A 22,656-nucleotide genomic window follows, 5' to 3' on the forward strand; every position below is an offset into this window, starting at 1 on the left:
CAGTATGGTTTATAATTACATCGTATTGTGTCTTCGGGAAAATGAGGCCCTTATAATAATAATAATAATAATTATTATTATTATTATTATTATTTAATTGTGGATAAATCGTTTTAAACAGTTCTGCAAATTTTTAAAGAGATATGAGGTTCTCACAACGCTCGTTATGAAGGTCCCTATCTTCTCTAATATTACGCCGTTAAGTCTAATAAAGTTTTACCAACGTTTCGGAGGAAGCTACTGCCTCTATCTTAGGCTAAGAAGAATAACAAGCTGGTCGTCAGTTGAAACCATTGTCAAAGAAGACCATCGGTACATCCTTACGTCAGAAGTGGCGGATCAAAGCACTGGGACATTGTACACAGCATCTTCTATACAGAATCCTTATGAATCTGTAGACACTCGCCACATCAGAGAAGTGACTAAGATAGGACTTGGCCGCGCCACAGCTCAAGCGGTTAGTCGCTGGCTTTCCACCGCGGCGGCCCGGGTTCGATCAAGTGGGATTTGTGGTGGACAAAGTGGCGCTAGGGCAGGTTTTCTCCGAGTACTTCGGTTTCCCCTGCCAATCTTTATTCCACCAATTGCTCCACAATCACCCTCACCTACCATGTGGGGCTGGTACAATAGGCCAGAAGTGGCCGCAGTACAAGGGACTTAGTCCCACCCCACTAGCTTCATAACTTTACGTTCCCAAATATTTTTAATTAACTTCCTGCTGGGCAACATAGTGTCTACGCTTGTTTGGAATTACATACGGAGAGGAAGAAACGGCGGCATGCCGAGGAACAGATGGTCTGCCGACACAAATGAAACCGGAACAGGCTGACCTGTGTCCTAATTTAAGATAATGGTAAGAAGGTAATCAAGGTTGCTGGGTGCGGATGAAATCTGTCAACCGTACATCATTTCTGCTCAGATCAAAAAAATGTCAAAGTCACAGCACTGGACTCCTGTTGCAACAGTAGCAGCCCGAGTTCAATTCCAGGTACGTTCATTCGGGATTTGGGCCGAAACAGCACGGAGGCAAGTCTTCTGCAAATACTTCGGTATCCCCTTCCAATTCTCATTCCACCAAATGCTCCAGTTCTCAAACCCATCATCCGAGTCTGTACAATGTCCTCAGTAGCTAGGAGTCACTCACACTGCTCTAAGAGCAAAAATAAGACACCGTTCGGACTTTCTAAATGGTGAAGCTGAAACCCCGGCGGCCCAACCGGTACATTTTGAATCCTAGTTTCGATCTATTGGAATAACGCCCCACCCGCGAGACGGCCGGAAGTGAAAGCGTTACATCACTACAAACGTCATTATAGCGACGTCACAACCGCAGTATCCATGGAGTGATCGAATTTTGGCACCAAAGACACGCATGGGTAATCATGAATGCAGCTACTTTCATATTCCAGACCGCAACCTCTTAGCATGGGAGGGGGGGGGGCAGACGGACACGTGATAGGTACCTACTGTTCTGCAGGTAAACTCTATGACGTAGAGAATGGAGAGGGGATAGAGTAACCTTTCTGAGTCCGCCGTTCTTCAAGTTTAAAACATTTCCCATGTCCCTTGAGATAATGGTGATAAAATGGGCTACAAGGCACCGCACTGTCCTGACATGATGAGCGTTACTGTGTTACAAAACCGAGCATGAGAAATATCAGGAGGTTAAAATATGTGAAGAAATCTTACTTACTCATGGAGCTGAGCCCTTCTGGAGGAGCCGCCAATTCTGCAGCTACTCAAGAGTTTCCCAGCAGTTTATGGAACCCGAAGGTTCATTACCGCGTTCACAAGAGCCCTACACTGGTCCATATCCTGAGCCAGATTAATCTAATCGATACCATCTAAACCTATCTCTCTAAGATCCATTTTAATATTGTCCACCCACCTACGCCTTGGTCTTCCCAGTGTTCTCCTTCCTTCTGGCTTTCCCACCAATATCCTATACGCATTCCTCGTCTCCCCCATTCGTGCTACATGCCCTGCCCACCTCATCCTCCTTGACTTCATCATTCTAATTGTACTTGGAGAAGAGTACAAGTTATGAAGCTCCTCATTATGCGGTTTTCTCCAGCCTCCTGTCACTTCATCTCTCTTCGGTCCAAATATTCTCCTCAACACCCTTAGTCTATGTTCCTCCCTTAATGTCAGAGACCTAGTTCATACCCATACAGAACCACAGGCAAAATTATAGTTTTGTATATTCAAATTTTTATGTTTTTGGACAGCAGATGAGAAGACAAAAGGTTCTGGACTGAATGGTAGCAAGCATTACCGGAGTTCAATCTCCTCTTGATTTCCTGCTGAATCAGGTTTCGATCTGTTATCGTTGTTCCCAAATATCTGAATTGTTCCACATTTTCAAAACATCTGTTTCCTATCTTCATATCATGATTTTTCCCTGCATTTTGGTGACGAGACAGTAACATATACTTCGTTTTCTCTGTGTTTACTTCTAGACCAACCTCTTTACTTGAGTCAAATAAAGTTTGTGTGTTTCTCTTTATGGTATCTACATTGTCACCCAGTAGATTCACATCTTCGGCGTAGACCAACAGCTGATGTGTCCCGTTTAGTTTGAGTCCCACCTGGCTTCCCTGGACCTTCCGAATTGCATATTCTAGGGCAAAGTTGAAAATGAGTGGCGATAAAGCATCTCCTTGTTTTAGACCATTCTGGATAGGAAATTTATCAGACAAATGTTTACCTACACGGACTTTACTATACTTTCCGTTTAAACACATTTTAATCTAACTATCTAGTTTCATGGGTATCCCAAACTCTATTAGAATATTGTACAATACTTCCCTGCTAACTGAATCATAGTCTTCTTTTTTTTTAAGTCTACGAATAGCTGATGTACTGTCTCATTGTACTCCCATTTTTTCTCCAATATCTGAAGAATGCAAAAGATCTGATCTGTAGTTGATCTGTTACGTCGAAACCCACACTGATGATCCCCAATAATTTCATCTATATATGGACTTAACCTTAAAAGAAGAATACTGGACAAAATTTTATATAAAGTGATAAAAGTGATATCCCCCGATAATTACTACAGTCAGTTTTATCACCCTTCTTGTGAACTGGTACAATAATAGACTCCTTCCACTGATCAGGTAATTTTTCCCTATGCCAAATAGAAGTAATTAGATTGTGGATCTTGGAACGTAATATTTCGCCTCCTGCTTGAATAAGTTCTGCCTCTTAAAAAAGGCAACAGATGAATGATCGTAACTTTGTAGACGCTATGTTCGTGAACTCCGTGAAATGATTTTATTCCAACAAAGGATTCAATCTTTGTTTTCCCGTCGCCTATCTAACCACCTCTATCAAAATATGCAGACTTGTTTGTCTCACGCCGTAAGAACAAAACGTGCAGACTGAGCGTGTTTCAGAAAAAGACAATAACCAGATCTAAGAGGGACAAAGTAAGAGAAGAATGGAGGAAAGTACACAATGAACACCTTGATAATATGCATACGAAACTTCACGAAACATCATTTGGGTTATAAATTTTATACGGTCGTACTCTGTTATGTGTGACACCCTCTATCCGTAGAAGTTGGCACTAATTTCGCCGATAAGCGGCGGTCGCTCGGTCGGTATAGTTCGCTTATGGACTGCAAGCCATGGAGTTTGTTCATTTTTATTCGTTTGTTTAGACTAACCAAATAGATTAGACCAAACAAGTTGGTGTAGAAGTAACGGTCTAGAATTGTATTCGGAATGTGCTCGGTTCGTATCTCCGCAAAGACACATTTTGGACACTACTGAATGCGGAGCTGATGCTACTGGTGACGTCTGACCGACATTGGCCAATTGCTTTTATGGGAACAGCCTTGAAGCGTTTAGTGGAATGGAGGTTCAAAGTGCTTCTCCAGTTGTACGCTTTATATATACTCTTCTCTACCAACATATACACGTATCTCGTACCAACAAGATAAGACACAAAACACTGTACCACTGTTTCCTATCTTTTGGACTAGCCGCCGAGTGGTAAAAGATTAAACTGAGAAAATTTTCGTTCAAGTACGAGATCAAGTCTACATTCTACTGTCAAACAAAACAATGCGCAAAATGACTGTTTCACGTAACTTAAAGCTTTAGCGTTTTAAAACAAATATGAAATAGCAATGATCGCCTCTGTGGTGTAGTGGTCACAGTTCCCGGCTACAGATCCCGAGGTCCCTGGTTCGATTTCCGGCGCTACCACATTTTCTGAAAAGTAGTGGGTCTGGAACAGGGTCCACTCAGCCTTATGGGGATAACTGATGAGCTATTTCAAGGAAATAGCGGCTCCGTTCTAGAGAACAGAAATTAACGACCATTGAGATTCGTTGCGCTGACAACGCGACACCGTCTAGCCGCGAAAGTTGGCACTAACTTCGCCGACAGGTGGCGGTCGCTCGGTCGGTATAGTTCGCTTGCGGATTCAAGCCACGGAGTTTAGTTTCTAACTCACATGCAGGCGAAAAAAAAAAGGTGACCGCCGGACTAGCATATCCACATGCAGTCGCAGCAGTTACAAGGGCATACGGATCTATTTGTATGGCTTCCGGTCTTTCATTACGATGCGTCTTGCTGTAACACATTTTCTATTTTATGCCTTATGCCATCACATACGTTTTATGTATTGTGGGGAAACAGTTGAGAGGGGGGGGGTTCATTCGTAGTCGCGAGTCCCCTTACCCCCAGTTTCACATAATGCCTTGGTCTTGCAAAGCACGCTGTTTTCTTGAAGGCAAAGCTTGCAGTTGGCGAGGGATTTGCTGTATTTATGAGCACGCAGTTACATGTAACCCACAAAAACACGTCTTTCCCCGTTTCTTTCCTCCAGCTTAATGTCCCATGAAGCTGACCACCAATCTGCTTTCGGCCCCAAGGATAAGGATGCTTGGATCGTTATCTCCATGCCCCCTGCACGCTGTCACTACGCGGTGCTCATACACAGGGACAACTTTATTTAGACACCCCCGGCCTATTGCAAATCTCCAGATCTTCGGCTGGGAAGCTATAGGGAGACCCACAGAGAGCAGTTTCAAGACAGAAACCCGAAGTGAGTCACAGTGAAGTCTGTATCGAGTCGCGTATGCAGGGACGCAGCTCATAAATACGGATACTTACAAAGACACATAAATCTGGGTACACATGTACTTGGAAATTTACTTATTTATCAGCACACGTGGTATCGGTGTCATTTCTCACACTGATATTTATCCGCCCCTTTGTTAACTTTCAGTCAATTTTTGTCGTGTCCGTCCGGTGTGGACCGAAGCTTGAGTAAGCTTTATTTATTTATTTCTCCCCTTAATGTACAGTTCAGAAACTACTGCTGTTTCATAACTTAACTCCGTGGCTTTAGTCCATAAGCGAACTATACCGACTGAGCGACCGCCGCTTGTCGGCGTAGTGCCAACTTTTAGCGGATAGTGGGTGTCGCGTGGTCAGCGTAACGAATACTCACGGCCGTTAATTTCAGTTTTCTAGACCGGAGCCGCTATGTCCTTGAAATAGCTCATCAATTATCCTCACAAGGCTGAGTGGTCCCCGTTCCTGACCCACTACTTCTCAGAAAATCTTGTAGCGCCGGGAATCGAACCCGGACGTCTGGATCTGTAGCCAGGAACTCTGACCACTAGACCACAGATGCGGTCATAAGTTAGAAACAGTGGTACAAATATTCAGAACCCGTGGTTGGCAAAAACTGAATGCAAATAGGGAACGGTAGATACTTGAAATTCGCCGTTGGCGGGGAATTCTTGCACTCGTGTCATACGTCACGGCTTGAGACATGAAACAGACACAATGATAAGTGCCTGCTCTGTGCCGCGACACACAGCTACGGTAACAGAATACATCTAAGCATACCTGTCTATTCGAAGAGTTCATGCAAAACCAAACTTACCTCTGACTGGCAGCAGTGTTCCTGCAGGCCGCTCCATGTTGCTTCCAACATGATATTTCGCCCTGATTAGTCTCATCTCTCTAAGGGTCAAGACCACCCCGAGGTCAACACTATCAGTTCACATCCCAGCTGATTAGATTCACTGCGTTCAAAGGGTTCAGTTCATGTACATTTCTTGTGGATCATCAACAGAATTATCATGTTTATCCTATGGCACAGTGATCTTCATTTTGCTGCAGAGAGTAATATACGTATAACATTCATTCATTATACTCGCATCATCTTTCAAGTCACTCACACAGTTTAACATTTCCAATGGAAGCCATGTTTAAATTTCTGTCAGTTTTGTTAATGTATCGATATTATTTTGATATTGACTACAGTTACAAATGTTCAAATTCGAAAAAAAAAAGTTTCTGCATTCTTATTTTTTTTTTTTTTTCGCGCAGNGTGAAGTCTAGTTGGGTCCACTCGGCACGTCGGCCACTGATTGGCCTATTTTACCTGTCCCGGGTGATTATGATGGAGAATTTAGTGGAATGAAGATTGGCAAGGGAAACCGAATTACCAGGAGAAAACCTTCCCCACAGCCACTTTGTCCACCACAAATCTCACTTGACCAGACCAGGGATCGAACCCAGGCCGCAGCGGTGGGAAGCCAGAGACTAACCGCTTGAGCTATGGCGCGGCCAACTTCTGTATCTTACAGACATTGAAAGCTGGTCACTCACTTACAGACCTATCATAAGCCATATCCTCATCTTAAACTGATTACATCTCTGCCCTGTCCGTCCATCTCTTCTGTCACTTTTCGGATAAAATCGTGAATGTTTAATATATATTTATAGCTCTCAACTACTCGACTTGTTTCTAACTTCATCTCACATAGTTACAGTTTCTCTTGTTTCATAGCTATAAATAAAACAGATCTACTACAGCCGCATTATTAAATCAACTACATGATTATTGACGCGGCAAGAATAGGGACAATTTCTACTCTATCATATGACGTAAAGTTCTGCATAAGAACCTAAGCTAAGCTAGTAATATTTTCGTATCATGTTTGCTACAATGCTGTATTTTTTCCCCCTTATTTTCTCTCATGGGGTGAAACTGAGTCCACCTGGTACTGCGGTCACTGCACCAGCCCCAGACGAGAGCTGATGATTGTGGAGCAATCGGTGGAATGCGAATTGTCAGGGGAAACCGAAGTACTCGGAGAAAACCTGCCCCACTGCCACTTTGTCTACCACAAATCACACATGACCTGACCCGGGCTCGAACCCAGCGACTAACCGCTTGAGCTATGGCACAGCTACATATGCTGTACTTACTGTAGACAATCACACCCCACTATGCGAAATTACTGTAGACAATTTAATATTTTCCTTCACAGTTCGTGCCCTGCGTCCGAATAACAGGGTCTACAGGTATACGAGCATAGCAATCATAAAAATAAATAATAACATCTCCATTAGGAATATTAAAAGATACCAACAAGATGTTGGGGCACGCGGTAATGTAGTTGATTGAAGCACTAAGCTACAAGCCGGAAGGTCGCGAGTTCGAGTCCCGATGAGGTTGATTTTGTCAACTAACCTAATCCTTCCAGCCGCACCATGGCCGTGGGGTCGACTCAGCCTCTAACAGAAATGAGTACCAGGAATCTTCCTGGGAGTAAAGGGCGGCCGGTGCGTTAGGCTGACAACCTCACCGCCATCTGTGAGCCGTTTGTCTAGAAAATGTGGGAGCCTCAACAGCTCACAACCCTATGGGCCTCCACGGCCTCTTACAGGGATACCTTTACTTTATTTACATGCACACTAATACGAAAGAACGTTTGAAGTTAAGTGACTTTTGGATCATTCTGTATAATTACGGCGCACTTGTTAGGGCTAGGTTTAATACTATTCCATATTAATCTCTTCTCAACAAGCCTATGTAATAAATTCTTTAAGAATGGTGGAAATGAATATTACATAAACAACAAGCCATTAAAAACCTAGCCGCCAGAAAATCAATTTCTAAGGCTTGTTGTCTCCCAACTGCAGTGCGTTCAGGAACTCCGTTGGCTGATGCGCTACGCTCTCGCATCTGCGTCGTGTGTTTCGTATTGAACGGGTTAGACAGCCACAAGGTTCAAGGAAGGAAAATCAGGAGAGGTCAATACTCCAGGCGATGAGCGGGAGATTGGGAACCGACCAGCTACTGGGTGCCTGGGGGAGGTTAGATGGGCAAGGCGGAAGCCGGTGGTAGGAGTTGCGATTAATGTCATGATACGAGAACCCAGTGGGCAGATCTGAATATCCTGTCATGGGAAAACAAGTTTGTTTGTTCTGGAGACAATGAGTTTTCACTCTTCAATCCATCATCTCTTTATTTCGGAAATGTTCCTTTCGGATATCACAGGCTTAAGTAGCTACAAGCGACGCACTCACATAATCGACGGATGCTGTGAAATGTTGTTCACGTGACGAAGATTACAAGGCCGTAGCTGTCAGCTCAAATATATTATTCCATTAATCTACACCTGGGCTAACTGAACTCAAGCCACCTTGGGCCTCTCATTCTACCTTAGGTGGGTTACATTATGATAAAATATTGTTTTCCCAATATCGGCGCAATAACGCATACGATTTTAAAGTCATACTAATCCCATACTTTTCTATAGTCCATTCGCGGAGACGAGAGAGTCCTCGTAAACAAATGCACGCGGTATCTCCTTCGCTCTTTGAATGAAATCATGCAGCGATCACGTGAGGCATGTATCGTTGTAGGGGCGTCCAACGTTCACTCTTCAGTCTGAATGCAGGTTAGCGTGTGTCCGAATGCAGTGAGTACACTGAGTAACTGCGCGCTTTGTCCACTCCTTGCTGTCAGCTGTGGCGTCGCGGGGCTTACTTTGTTTACGCTGTGTCGTCTCCGCGAATGGACTATAAATTCATTTGGTAAAGGTAAAAAGGTAAAGCTATCCCTGTAACAGGCCGTGAAGGCCCATAGGGTTGTGATACGTTAAGGGTCCCACATTATCTAGACAATCGGCTCACAATTGGCGGTAAGGTTGTCAGCCTTACGCGCCGGTCACCTTTACTGGTACTTTTCTGGTACTATTTCTGTTAGAGGCTGAGTCGACCCTAGAGCCATAGTGCGGCTGGAAGGATTAGGTCAATTGAGAAATCCAGTGACCTCATTGGGAATTGAACCCGCGACCTTCCGGCTTGTAGCACAGTGCCTCAACCAACTACGCTACCTCGTGCCACCGTTATTTATACGATATCGCGTGAAATCAGATGAACAAATACATGGAATATTCAGTGGGCACTTTCCGTGGAGTTCACACAAGATCAGCTACATGTGGCCCGCGTGCCGCTACTTGCACAGCCTTTGTCTAACTGTTCTGCTTGCCTTGCAGAATGCGCTTGTGAATATTAAACACAGCTTATCCAAATCAGGATTCTTAAGAAGCTGGTGGTCACTACGTTCCATATTAGGTAGACAAAATATGAGGTTGGAAGATGCTTGGAACTAGCTCAGTACCGTGGTCGAATGCGGACTTTCTTAACCCCCGCTCTATCGGTTTTCTCAATAATGACAACAGAAAGAATACATAATTTCAGAGGCTGGGGCCACACGAGCGCACAAAATCCGTCCGTTGTAACGAACGTACTTTATGACGGACGTTGCTGAGGACACCACACAGTTGCAGAACGCTGTGCGTAGTTTTTTGTCTGCAATGGAGCCAGAAGAAAGCATAGCATTCGCTTCTCTTGTTTATTTGTACAACGGACGTCAAGACGTTCGTTAAAACCGACGCATTTTGTGCGAACAGTAAGCGTGCTCTTTATTATACCCCATCTACCACAAGCACGAGGAGCCTGAATAGCTCAGTCGGTATAGCGACTGGCTGGACGACCAAGGGGTTGGAATTCGAGTCCCGGTAGGGTCAAAAATGTTCTCTTCTCCACGTCGTCCAGACCGACTCTGGTCCACCCAACCTCCTGTCCAATGGGTACCAGGTGTTCTTTCCTGGGGGTAAAACGATCGGGGAGTGATGCTGACCACTCACCTCCAGCCAGTACCGAGGCCAAGAAAATGTGGATCTATACATCCACTCCCCCATATGTCATCATGGTGTAGTGCTTAATTAGTTAAGCACAGGCACAACTTTATCTTGCTATGCGCATGAAGGTTCGTCACTCTCAGTTCATAACGCAGACCGTTATATCGTCATTAGAAAGTTATTAGATTCTATTTTCAAACATAGTTCTCGTGTTCACACGCCGGTGGGAAATTCAAACATGCTTACACAGTACCTTTCTTCCATAAGGTTGCCTACACAATGTACGAAGTACTTTGATCCGCAAGCCCAGAAAGAGAACGCCTTAATCTCAGCTTCTCCTCATGACAAACTTCTTTACTTGCTACTTTGTGTATTATATAACGATCCCTACATACAGAGCACCGCAGATGAGCTTTTCACAGGGAGACGAGCAAATTTAATGCATTTTCATGGAATGACGTCGAAGTAACATCAATCAAATGTAATCTACCATGCTTCTATGGACGGAATACTCGTACATTTGAAACACCAAGTAATGCTGTATAATTTTAACGTCTACTTCACGTTGTAGATTTAAATCCATACAATGACTTGTTCTTATTAATATAATCTAACTTCAGTGACTTTAAATTTTAATAGCATCAAGAATTACGCCCTTTTCTACGTCCGCCAGTCATATTATGCATTCTAAAAAAGGTAAAGCTATCCCTGGAGGCCTATAGGGTTGTGAGACGTCGAGGTTCCCACATTTTCTCCAGACAATCGGCGGTAAGGATGTCAGCCTTACGCACCGGCCGCCCTTTAACCACCCAGGAAGATTCCTGGTATTCCCTTCTGTTAGAGAATGATTTGACCCCATGGCCACAGTGCGGCTATAAGGATTAGGTCAATTAAAAAAAAAACTTCATCGGGACTCGAACCCGCGACCTTCCAACTTGTACCATAGAGCCTCAACCAACTATGCTACAACGTACATTCTACTTGAAATTAACGTGAAGTAAACTTTTTCTTAATCCCACATTAGAAGTAAATATATTACTGTATTGGCAGGCCTATAACCCAATGCAGCTGACAGTTGCTCAGTTAACAAAACCTCAGCATTCTACTGAAAGTGATGGTTTATTAATGTGTTCACAAGAACCTGAGACTGGACTCTATCCTGCACCAGCTCAGTCAAGTCCAATCTTCCCAGCCTATTTAGGATCAATTGTAATACAATCCTACAACCTTTTCCTGGGTATCTGAAGTAGCCTCCTCACTTCAGACTTTTCGAATAAAATTCTGTACGCATTTATTCCGTCTGTAAGGCACTGGACCACATCCTGAGGTACAGAAATCGAATCCACGTCATGACACCCACTTCTCAAAGACACATTCTAATACTGTCCTCCCATTCATAGGTCTTTCAGGTTGCCTATTACCTTCAAATTTTCTTACCAGACAAATATTTCGCATTTCCCTCCTATTCCATTCGTGCTACATGTTTCAACCGTCCCATTATCTTTGATTTGATCACGATGATATATGGTGAAAGGTACAAATTATAAAGCCTTGACAATAATCAATATTCAAGGTGGAATATAAACAATTTGTCTATACTTAGGAAACAACACTCTTTCCCTTGGCCTTAAACGATGATATGACAAAATAAGAAATTTAAATACACGACATTGCAAAATTATAACGGCCGGTCACGGTAGCCGAGCGCTCTAAGGCATGTACTGTCTTCGCTCGCTTGGAAACCGGGATCGTGGGTTTGAATCCCACTCAGGGCATGGATGTTTAGTTTGTGTGCGTTTTTCTGTGTTGTGTACAGGTAGAGGCCTTGCGACGAGCTGATCACCCCCCAAGGAGGCCTACTGAATGTGTAAGATCTAGAAAAACCGAAGTGAACGGAGAAGTTCATGGAGGTAGGCCTAGGCCCACTGGGGCTGTAGTGCCAAGGGGGAAAAATTGTAACGGTAATCAAGAACATGCCTGGTAACAGATCACGGAATATGAATCACAGAATGAAATAGGCTTAATCTGTTATGGTTTCTGAACATGTGTTGGAATCTAATTTGAGAACGTGAGTCATCAAAAAGATGGTGATATCATCATCATCATCATCACCACCACCATGGGATTCTTTCCCCCCCGCCCCTCTCTCTCCACTGGCGCAGGCGATCTCTCAGTTCTGCAGACGACATGGTTGCCATGGCTACGGGCCCGACCGTGGGGAGAATCGATTCTGGAGCTAGAGGATCCCGGTTGCCATGACAACCACAATTTTATGGGGGCGGCGGAAATCAGAAATACTGCAGCTTCATAACAGAGGAAACTGTTGAGGCGACTACAATGATGAACTGTGACTAAAAATTAATTGAAAGATATAAACTTTATCTTTCCTAAGAAGTAGAGAAGGGCAAAAAAAAAAACTGTCTCCGCAATCTAGCTGGAAGTTGCGGCCAGCAATGCAAAACTTTCGCGAAATGTAATTCTGAACATATTTTATTTTTATTGCCGGTGGGGTGGCACTAAGTCCCTTGTACTGCGGCCACTTCTGGCCTATTGTACCAGCCTCAGATGATAGGTGAGGGTGAATGTGGAGCAATTGGTGGAATGAAGATTGGCAGGGGAAACCGAAATACTCGGAGAAAACCTGCCCCAGCGCCACTCTGTCCACCACAAATCCCACTTGACCAGACCCGGGATCGAACCCGCCCGCTGCGGTGGGAACCCAGCGACTAACCGCTTGAGCTATGGCGCGGCTCTTTCCTAACAGAAAGTCTCAAATGACTTATATGCAAGTATTGGACCCAGTGACTGTGGTTAGTTCTTTACTAAGGGACCCAACAAGGCACAACAGATCGCTGTGGTCGCGATGCAAGGGCCAAGAAGGCCCAACCCCTTATACATTCAATGGACCCAACAGAGTAGGTGTCTCCCCCCTCAATTGAGAACGGAAACACGTCCAGTTTCCCAAACGCTGTTTTTTCTAGTTTCTTTTGAATACCGGACGATGGACAAAGTCCAAAATCTCCGTAATTCTGTGTATTATACACAATGGTCAGAACCCTTTGGAATTTACTCATTCAACAGATGGTTACGAAATAGGAAAGACCTTCAACCGAATTCGCGGTGGGCATAGAAATAAGGATTTTGAGGTTTTCAAGGCGGTCACTGTGAAGATATGTCTTCTGGGAGGTGATGACCTGTAGTCTGGTAGACTTGTACCGGAATGCCTGGCGTCATATCCCATAACAGCAATGTTCAGAAGAAAATCAATTCTGAAATCATCTCTACAATCCGAGTCAAATTACTGCTTCAATAACCCGTAGAATTCCAAACATCTGTTCGTATGACCTTGTGGTTCACAGTATTTAAAACTGGAGACGAATGGGAGATGTTAATATCAATCCAACTGAAGTAGTTCGCCAGTATGTGAACTGGTCTGACGAAAATTCATGAAGGGTACACAGAATGTCCTTCGCTTTCCTTCAGCACTATTCCGTGTAGGAAGACACACACATATCGCTATGATATTGTAAACTATTACGGCTGTAACCCTACAACTGCCCCGTGCCGAAAACTTCACTCTTTACACCCGTTACTATACCTCAAAGCATGTGACAGGTTGGGAATTTTTCTGAATTACATACTCAAGGTACATTAGGAGTGAATTTTTTCCCATATTTGAAATCATTATGGAGCTAGACTTTTGCAAGGATTTGACACGACATTACTCACGTTCAAGCTGATACTTCCAGTAGATTCTAAAGGGTCTGTTGATCTGTATAACACTCAGAATTACGGGTTTTTTGGACTTTCTTCCATCGTCCGATATTCTAGAAACTAGAAAACACAGCGTTTCGGAAACCGGATTTGTTTCCGTCCTCAGGTGAGGACCTGTGGCCCAGTGATCGAGGTTAGCTCTTTCTAGGGGACTTGAGTAGGTGTATTCCCACTCACCTGAGGACGGAAAGAGATTTAGTTTCCGAAACGATTTCTTTTCTAGTTTCTAGAATACCGGGCAATGGAAAAACGTCCAAAAACCAAGTAATTCTGACTGATACTTCCAGGGTTAGGAAATGAGCAAAGTTGACATTCTAAGTCCATAAAGAAAATGGATCAAGCACTGGAACAAGCATTTAAATGTCAGTTGATTCGTAAGCTCTACGTTATAAACTTTGGCATTTACAGCTAAACAGTCTGCAGCAAACCATGAGCAAAAACGACCTTTTAAAGGTACGACAATGTCCTGAGCTTGTATATAAGGACAGTAGCCATTTTGTAGTCTTTTAGCCGAAATAGAGAATTTCTTTCACAATTCTTCTCATATGAAAAACCTTGCAGACAAGTAGGAAATCCTGTCAGTTTGTGTTTGTAGTTACTTTCCTTTTCATACGGCGATAATTTTAACCTTCACTAGCTAACAGTGACAGTACACCTACGCGTAGTGCAACAGCCGTAGCACAGAGCGCCCCGATTTTCTTCGAACCTTCCAGTAATTTGTAAGAGGCAAATACGGTAATATTTTCTATATAATATCTGTATATAATGGTAGCAGAATTTGATATGTTCATTCGAGTCAACGCCTATAGCGACAATTTTCTGAATCAATATCAAAATAAAATTCAAGGTCAGCTGTCAATATAACGCAACAGCAATCCTTTTGTTTTTACTTTCTTGGGGTTGGGTGAGGCTGAGTCCACTTGGTATGACGGACACTAATTGGCCTATTGTAGCAGCTCCGGATGACAGATGATGATGAATGTAGAGTAGTCGGTGATGATAATTGGCAGGAGAAACGGAAATACTTGGAGAAAACCTGCTCCAGCGCCATTTTGTTCACCACAAATCCCAAATGACGTGACCTGGGCTCGAACCCGGGCTGCTGCGGTGGGAAGCTGGCGACTAACTGCCTGAGCTCTGGAGCGGTGTAATAGCAATCTTTTGAAAACATAATGGTATCAGCAACTATAACAACAAGAATGCCTGTGTTATATACAGAACGTGGAACTCTAGTATAGTGTGTCTGAAATATCCCTGAGCGCAAGTCGGTACCAGACACGCTACAGACACAGACAGTCTCATCGACATTAGAAAGTTACCAGATTTTCGAAACACAACCGGAATCAAAATCACGAAAACAATATCTCGTTGAAAACACAGGACTTTTCTTTTTCAAGGTACCCTACTCGAGATGTGACGAACATTCAAAGATCGTTTAGACGAACAACACCTAAACAGAGCCATCTGTAAAAAAAAAAAAAAGTAAAAGTAAGTAAAGCTATCCTTGTAAGAGGCCGTGAAGGCCCATATGGTTGTGAGACGTTGAGGGTCCCACATTATCTAGATAATCGGCTCGGCTCAGAGATGGCGGTAAGGTTGTCAGACTTACGCGCCGGTCGCGCTTTACTCCCCAGGAAAAGTATTTAATTAATTCCTGGTACTCATTTCTGTTAGAGGTTGAGTCGACCCCAGGGCCATAGTGCGGCTGGAAGGATTAGGTCAATTGAAAAAAAATCCAATAACCTCATCGGGACTTGAACCCGGGACCTTCCGGCTTGTAGCATAACCCCTCAACCAACTGTAATGTACGTAACAGATTATTTTACCACTCACAGATGTCTATATGCTATTCACACACGCTCGGTAACGGCACCTTCAGACCAATTGATACTTTAATCATGGAATCAACACCGCTAATGGACGTCATGGCATAAACCATACCAAGGTTACCTCTCAACAATGGGCAATTGTTTCGCATGCGCGGAGCGTACTTGGGCACTTCCTACGCCAGGAAGTGCTACAGCTTGAGTGCTGAACATGGGTGAAGTTGGGAGTTCACTACACTTGTGTCAGTGCCTCACCTGCTGCCTACAATTCCGGGAGGCGCGCCTCCTCGAATGACCTATTCTGGAGGTAACTGAAGTGCCCTTATCCCGCTGTATTGGTAATTCTTCCTTCGCTTGCGATCGGTAAGCCTAGACACGAAAGCCGACCTCGTAACTGATCATGAAGTCCACGTATACTCCGTCAGGCACTCCAAACCGGTCAGAGGATATTCACTATTTCGAACAGTTTAGACAACCGCCAAGTTTTAGATTTTACATAACAACTGTTTCTTTCAACTGAAATCATCTACTTGACCGGAGGTGACCCAGGACTTTCCCACCATTTTGCAGCGGAGCTATGTCAAACCAGTCTCTGAATTCTGTTCAGGGAGGTTACTGATGCGAAAGAACCATTTCTAGGTAGTATTATTTAATTTCCGACTTACGTTGCATCCCATCCCACCGAAGGGCTCGGCTCAGTATTATAAATCATGCTTCGTATACAGGAGGTCCCAAGTTCGACTCTCGACCTGCTGTCTGTTTTGAGGATTCTCGAGGCTTACCTTAGTCTCTTCGGCCAAATGCCGAGAACGTATATCCAGACAGACAACCGTCATCTCCTTCTATGTCCTTTACAATTCATCATCCAATTTAGAGCTAGAATAATCTATTCAGTAGAGAAATAATAGTGAAATGAAGTAGTAAATCCATCACCGTTGTAAAGCCTACATTTAAAGCTGTACAACGCAAACCACTGCTTCAGGAACGTGATTTTGTCTTAGTTCTATTAAAAACATTTCCAGGCCTATGTAGGCCTAAAGGAAAATACATTCTCCTTTTCATGCTATCATCTCTTTAGACAATAATTCTGTGGCGCAGAAACGCTAATAGTCGCTCAGCTAGTCAAGAAATTCCCTGTCTTTTGTGGAAGAAAGTTCATCACCGTGCTCACAAGATTCCACCACTGGGACTTATCCTGATCCAGTTGAACCCAGGCCATATTCTCATATCCTGTTTCTTTAAGATCCGTTTTAATATTATCTTGTCAACTATGCCTCGATGTCAGAAATGCTTTCTTCATTTCAGATTTTCCGACTGAGATTTTGTATGTATTTCTTTTCTCATCCACGCTTACAGTATTTCCTTTTGCGCTGGAACACAATGGTAAAAAGGAAAAGTTATCCCTGTAACAGGCTATAGAGGCCCACAGGGTAAGAGATGTCGAGGCTTCCACATTTTCTAGACAATCGGCTCACAAACGACCGTGAGGCTGTCAGCCTTACGCGCCGGCTGCCCTTTATCCCAGGAAGGTTCCTGGTACTCATTTCTGTTAGAGGCTGAGTCGACCCCAGGGCCATAGTGCGGCTGGAAGGATTAGGTTAACTGATAAATCCAATGACCTCTACGGGAATCGAACCCGCGATCTTCCGACTTGTAGTATAGTGCCTGTTACCCAATGGTAGCAGTGAGAATATTATTCTATCAATCGATTAGCTGCGAGGATTGACATATGTGCTACATCGACAAGTGCCTGGAGGGGTTGATATATTAAGTAAACCCCAGTTAGTAGAGCAGCCATTTCGAATATATGGGTGCTTCCTTGGTAAACCACGCAGGCGTTTAAGAAGTAAAGGCAAATTTTAGATTAACGACAAAGAGGCGTCCTTCGCATTGACAATGTTACATCTACGTGTATTATAACACTGGAACTAGCATGGTTTCTCGTTTACAGAAGTTTCTATCCAACCTCAACTGACTCGACAGTTAAATATTGCAGAAATGAGCTGCCTACGATAAAATTTAATGGGGGCTAAAGGTACGTTTATTTTTTATGAGCCTGAACATACGACGTAACATATGTTTACATATAAATCATTTAACAATAATTAGGGCCCCCATACAGAAAAATTGCACCCCAGTTTCAGAAACCATTTTTTATGCATCGTAAACGCGTCTCGTTGCCATGGCTACTAAAGCATATGAAGTTCGTGTGCTTTGCCGTCACAATCCCAAGCTTGGCGCTGTCCCAGTGCTTTTTAATACGAAGGAAATAATGGAGAAAGAAATAAGACTTCGACTGGAACCCAGGCATGTAACTGCAAAATTAACCATTTTCCTCAGGATCTCCCTCCAAGGGATGTATCTTTTCTCTTAACCAGCACGCGGTAGCGTAGTTGGTTAAGGCACTATGCTACAAGCCGCAAGGTCGCGTGTTCGATTCCCGATGTCAGTGGATTTTTTAATTGACCTAAGCCTTACAGCCACGTTGTGGCCCTGGGGTCGACTCAGCCTCTAGTAGAAATGGGTACCAGGAATCTTCCTGGAGTTAAAGTGCGGCTGGCACGTAAGGCTGTTAATCTGTGAACCGACTGTCTAGAAAATGTGAGAGCCTCGACGTCTCACAACCCTATGGTCCTCCACGGCCTATTACAGATATACTTTTACCTTTTTTATATACGCATTACATGTCTTCGTCACCAAATACAATGACCTAATAATAAAACTGCATGCAATCAATACAAGGGACGACAAAGAAAGGTCTTCTCGGAGGTCAGAGAAATCAGAGGCGCCAGTTACTGGCACCATTAATGCAGTTGCGCGACTCGTTTATGTACAGTGATAAGGTCACAACAGCATTCGCTGTAACGATTTTATGTCACGATGATGTACTGCCAGACCTGAGTCTTAAATTGTTCAATTTATATTATACTCTCCAAGGAAGGTCCTCAAGGTGTAAAGCATCGGCATATATTTGGGAGATAACCGGCTCGAATCTCAGCTGGGGCACACAGATGTTTAGTGTCATTTCCTCAGTTTCTCACGTCATACGACTCCACACAGTATGAACTACTACCAGAGTCTTTAAATAAATAATCAGTAAAATAAAAATTTTTATTCAAATCTAAAAACGGTATCACTGCTTGCACTACAAACTTAACTACAAATATACAACGAGAGAGTTAGCAAAGCGGTAACGCTCTAGGTTCTTATTCGGAAGGGTTTCGGTTTGTATCTCGGCTGGAAACCGAGATATATTCACTACATTTTTCGCGAGTTTCCTCACTTCTTCCAGGTATCCTCCTAGACAGTATCTCGATTAAACCACAACCGCCTCCTTCCTAATCCTTTTCAATTCATCACCAATCAACCATCATTCAACGCTATATAATCTGGATCACACACACACATACGGACGCCTGTTCTTCTGGATTGCGGGCCAACCATTAGTCAGGGTGACTGGTTATTTTACTTCAGTGTTGCATTAAGGGTCGTCTTATCGATTGGTAAAGCTATCCCAGTAACAGGCCGTGAAGGCCATAGAGTTGTGAGACGTTGAGGCTCCCACATTGTCTAGACAATCGGCTCATAGATGGCGGTAAGGTTGTCAGCCTTACGCGCCGGCCGCGCTTTACCCCCAAGAATATTCCTGGTACTTATTTCTGTTAGAGACTGAGTCGAACCCAGGGCCATAGTGCGGCTGGAAGGATTACGCAAATTGAAAAATCATCGGGATTCATCTCGTGACTAAGGATTATTTACTTGTACCAGAATGTACAGTCTTGGAAAGGAAACTGTTCATTCTCATGAGTTCTACTTTCTGGTATATAACACCGTGTAGTATGCGGAAAGTCAATCGACGTTTCGGAGAAAGACGTATCCTCCATCTTCAGTGTTGAATAAGTCAAGCAAGAAATCGGGACGAAGAAGGTAACAAGCAGAGATCGACCCTGAAGATGGAGACAAGTTCCTCCGAAACGTCGGTCGAATTTCATTGGACTACACAACATTATATCTGAGGAGGAAGAACTTTCCATAGCCACTTCTGTGAGATCCTCACATCCTGCATATTGTTCATTCTCAATTTCAGGTCCTGGCAGAAGGAAAGAAAAAATCTGGAATGAATTTATTGATCTGTTCTTCGAAATATGAGACATACGTAGCGACCCTGACTATTAGCACGATTTTGGATCACCCTGGAAGACAAGTTTACATATTGTTTACGATTCTGTGATTTCTTTTTGTGTTGCTTGATCTCGGTTGAAATTTGCAACTTTGATTGCTGATACATATGAAGCAAGGAGACAAATAATGACCTGCCTACGCATGTACAATGCAATGGCCGTGATGTCAACGTGTATGTCCATGTTACAGAGAGCTGAATCTTGTGAAGGCGAGATGGTGAAAGGGCTAATTTCGTGGGCGTGTCTGACGACAAGGCGGTCTTTCCACATCCTCATTATCTCCGCATGTCACACACACGTTTTTGTCTCTTTTGTTTAATTAATTTGATCATAACATAAAGTTTCGTTAGCCCTCCATTTTCGACATAATGCCATTGCGGGGAGCTTGACACCTTGGCTGATCCGCCTCTTGCATTAGGTGTGGCTACACTGCATTAACCACGACTCAGAATCAGCCAAACGTATACATAAAGGGGACTCAATTAATGGGACCTCTGCCTTTAAAAATTTCTAAGGAAAAGACTTTCTTCACACGAGAGCGAGATAATTTTTTTTTAAACAATCCAACTGGGTCCACTCGGCACGTCGGCCACTGAATGGCATATTGTTCCTGCCCCGGGTGATTATGTTGATGGAGAATTTGGTGGAATGAAGATTGGCAGTGGAAACCAAAGTACTCGGAGAAAACCTGCCCCAGCGCCACTTTATCCACCACAAATCCCACTTGAAAAGACCCGGGCTCGAACCCGGGCTGCCGCGGTGGGAAGCCAGCGACTAATCGCTTGAGCTATGGCGCGGCCTGAGAGGGAGGTAAATACAAACAATATCTTCCTATCCCATCTCCTTAAAAGATCCACCCTAACTTTATCCTCCCATCTATGCCTAGAGAGAAGCCGGGACAGCTCGGTCGGAATACCAACGGGCCAGATAGCAGGGTTTCGATTCCTGACAGTGTAAGATTCTTCCCTTCCCCACAATGTCCAGACCACCTCCGGGCCCACCCAGCTTTCTATCCAATGGGCACCGGAGGATCTTTCCCCGGGAGTATAGCGGCCGGGGCGTGAAGCTGACCATTCACCTCCATCTAGTGCTGAGATCAAGAAAGTTAGAGCTATATGTCCACTCTCCCATACGCCTTCATGGCGTAGTGCTTAATTAGTTAAGCATAGGCCAAGTTTACCCTTATCTTACATCAATGTCTAGACGTCCCAAGCGGCCTCATTTCCTTCAGGTTTCTGAATACAGTTTGTATTTATTTCTCCACTGCGCTACATACACCGCCAATGTCATCCCCTCTGACTTGATCCACGCTGCTGAATTCAAATTAGTACGTCCCTAATTCTACATTTTTTCTATTCTCCTGTTGGCCGGTCACGGTAGCCGAGCGGTCTAAGGCATGCACTGTCTTCGCTCGCTCGAAAGCCGGGATCGTGGGATCGAATTCCACTCAAAGCATGGATGTTTGTGTTCGTTTTTCTGTGTTTGTTTGCAGGAGGACTTGCGACGAGCTGATCACCCGCTCAAGGAGTCCTAGCGAATGTCTAAGATCTACTAAACCGAAGTGAAACGGAACGATTCATGGAGGTAGGCTAAGGCCCAAACTGAGGTTTAGCATCAAAAGAAAAAAATATGTTACTTCCCTTCTATAAGGACAAAATGTTCCTTTCTACACCCCATTCTCAACACCATGACTCGATGGAATTCAATACGGCTGTAAAGATAACGACGGCGTTTAAGGTACCGAGATTTCTGTAACACCTGTACAACATCGGTGACATTATGCCCCAACAATACAGTGTTATTAAAATAGAGTTTTGCATACTGGTTCCACGGTCGCAAGTCATGGCCCTTCCTGTATCCTGCTTCCCAAACCTCAACTTGAGGAGCAGCAGGTATACGTGTATAATCTTTATTTGCATACAATCATGCGTACTTGCATACTCTTCAGGTGGGAACGGAACATTCCACAATCGCGGAGCACTGCTCGAGTTCAATGCAATGTCTTCGCACTTGTTACTATACTCTGGATGTACACATACTTGCCGCTTAATGTCCAGCTCGTGGAAATGGCAGCTGGTACGGTAACTAAGTCTACCCCACGAGTCTTGGTTCGAGTCTTGTTCTGTTCATGTGTTTGTGACGGCAAATCAGCAGTTAACGGACTGTGGCTTTGTTACTGCTAAAGGTAAAGTTGTCCAAGCTCTATGCCATTAGGGGGGGCACGCGGTAGCGTAGTTGGTTGAGACACTATGCTACAAGCCAGAAGGTCGCGGGTTCGAGTCCCAATGAGGTGCATTTTTTCAAATTGACCTAATCCTTCCAGCCGCATTATGGCCCTAGGATCGACTCATACTCTAACAGAAATGAGTACCAGGAATCTTCCTGGGGGTAAAGGGCGGCCGGAGCGTAAGGCTGACAACCATACCGCCATCTGTAAGCCGATTGTCTACATAATGTGGGACCCTCAACGTCTCACAACCCTATGGGCCTGCATGGCCTGTTACAGGGATACCTTAATCCATTAAGATGTGTGGGCGAGTGGAGGAATAGCTCCATCATTCTTGACATTGGAACTTGATGCGAGTGGTTAGCTTAATGCTCATCCAGCTTTAACCCTGGTAACCACTGGATAGGAGGCTGGGTGGGCCCCAGAGCCGATGTGGACACTGTGAAGAAGGGAGATATCTTCCATTTCCCGGGAATCGAACTCCGGCCGTCCCACCCGTAGTCAGTTGCTATACCGACTGAGCTAAACGTTCTAATTTACTATTTCTAATACAGGTATGTCGAAGTTATGAGCAGGAAAAATAATTCGTTATGGGCAGAGTGACCGGGGCTCGATTACCAGCAGGCACGGATTTTCTCTTTGTTCACTACCACACCTAGATCGGCTCTCTGCCCCCCCCC

The 22,656-nt window shown here is 44.1% G+C and overlaps 1 protein-coding gene across 6 annotated transcripts in view; it reads right to left on the reverse strand.

The window, feature by feature from the left end:
- LOC111872358 overlaps nt 1–22,656 on the reverse strand; it is a 122,831-nt gene that overhangs the window by 30,388 nt on the left and 69,787 nt on the right. For 2 of the 6 annotated variants that reach the window (XM_023866153.2, XM_023866152.2), the window contains exon 2: nt 5,909–6,141. The exons of 3 other annotated variants lie outside the window; for them this stretch is intronic. In XM_023866153.2, coding sequence (XP_023721921.1) covers nt 5,909–5,984 — 76 coding nt within the window. In that variant the 5' untranslated portion in view covers nt 5,985–6,141. The remainder of the gene's footprint in view (nt 1–5,908; nt 6,142–22,656) is intronic. One more of the 6 variants, XM_023866154.2, reaches the window with a different exon arrangement.

The sequence above is a fragment of the Cryptotermes secundus genome, unplaced genomic scaffold, assembly GCF_002891405.2.
Source record: "Cryptotermes secundus unplaced genomic scaffold, Csec_1.0 scaffold144, whole genome shotgun sequence".
NCBI lineage: Eukaryota > Metazoa > Arthropoda > Insecta > Blattodea > Kalotermitidae > Cryptotermes > Cryptotermes secundus.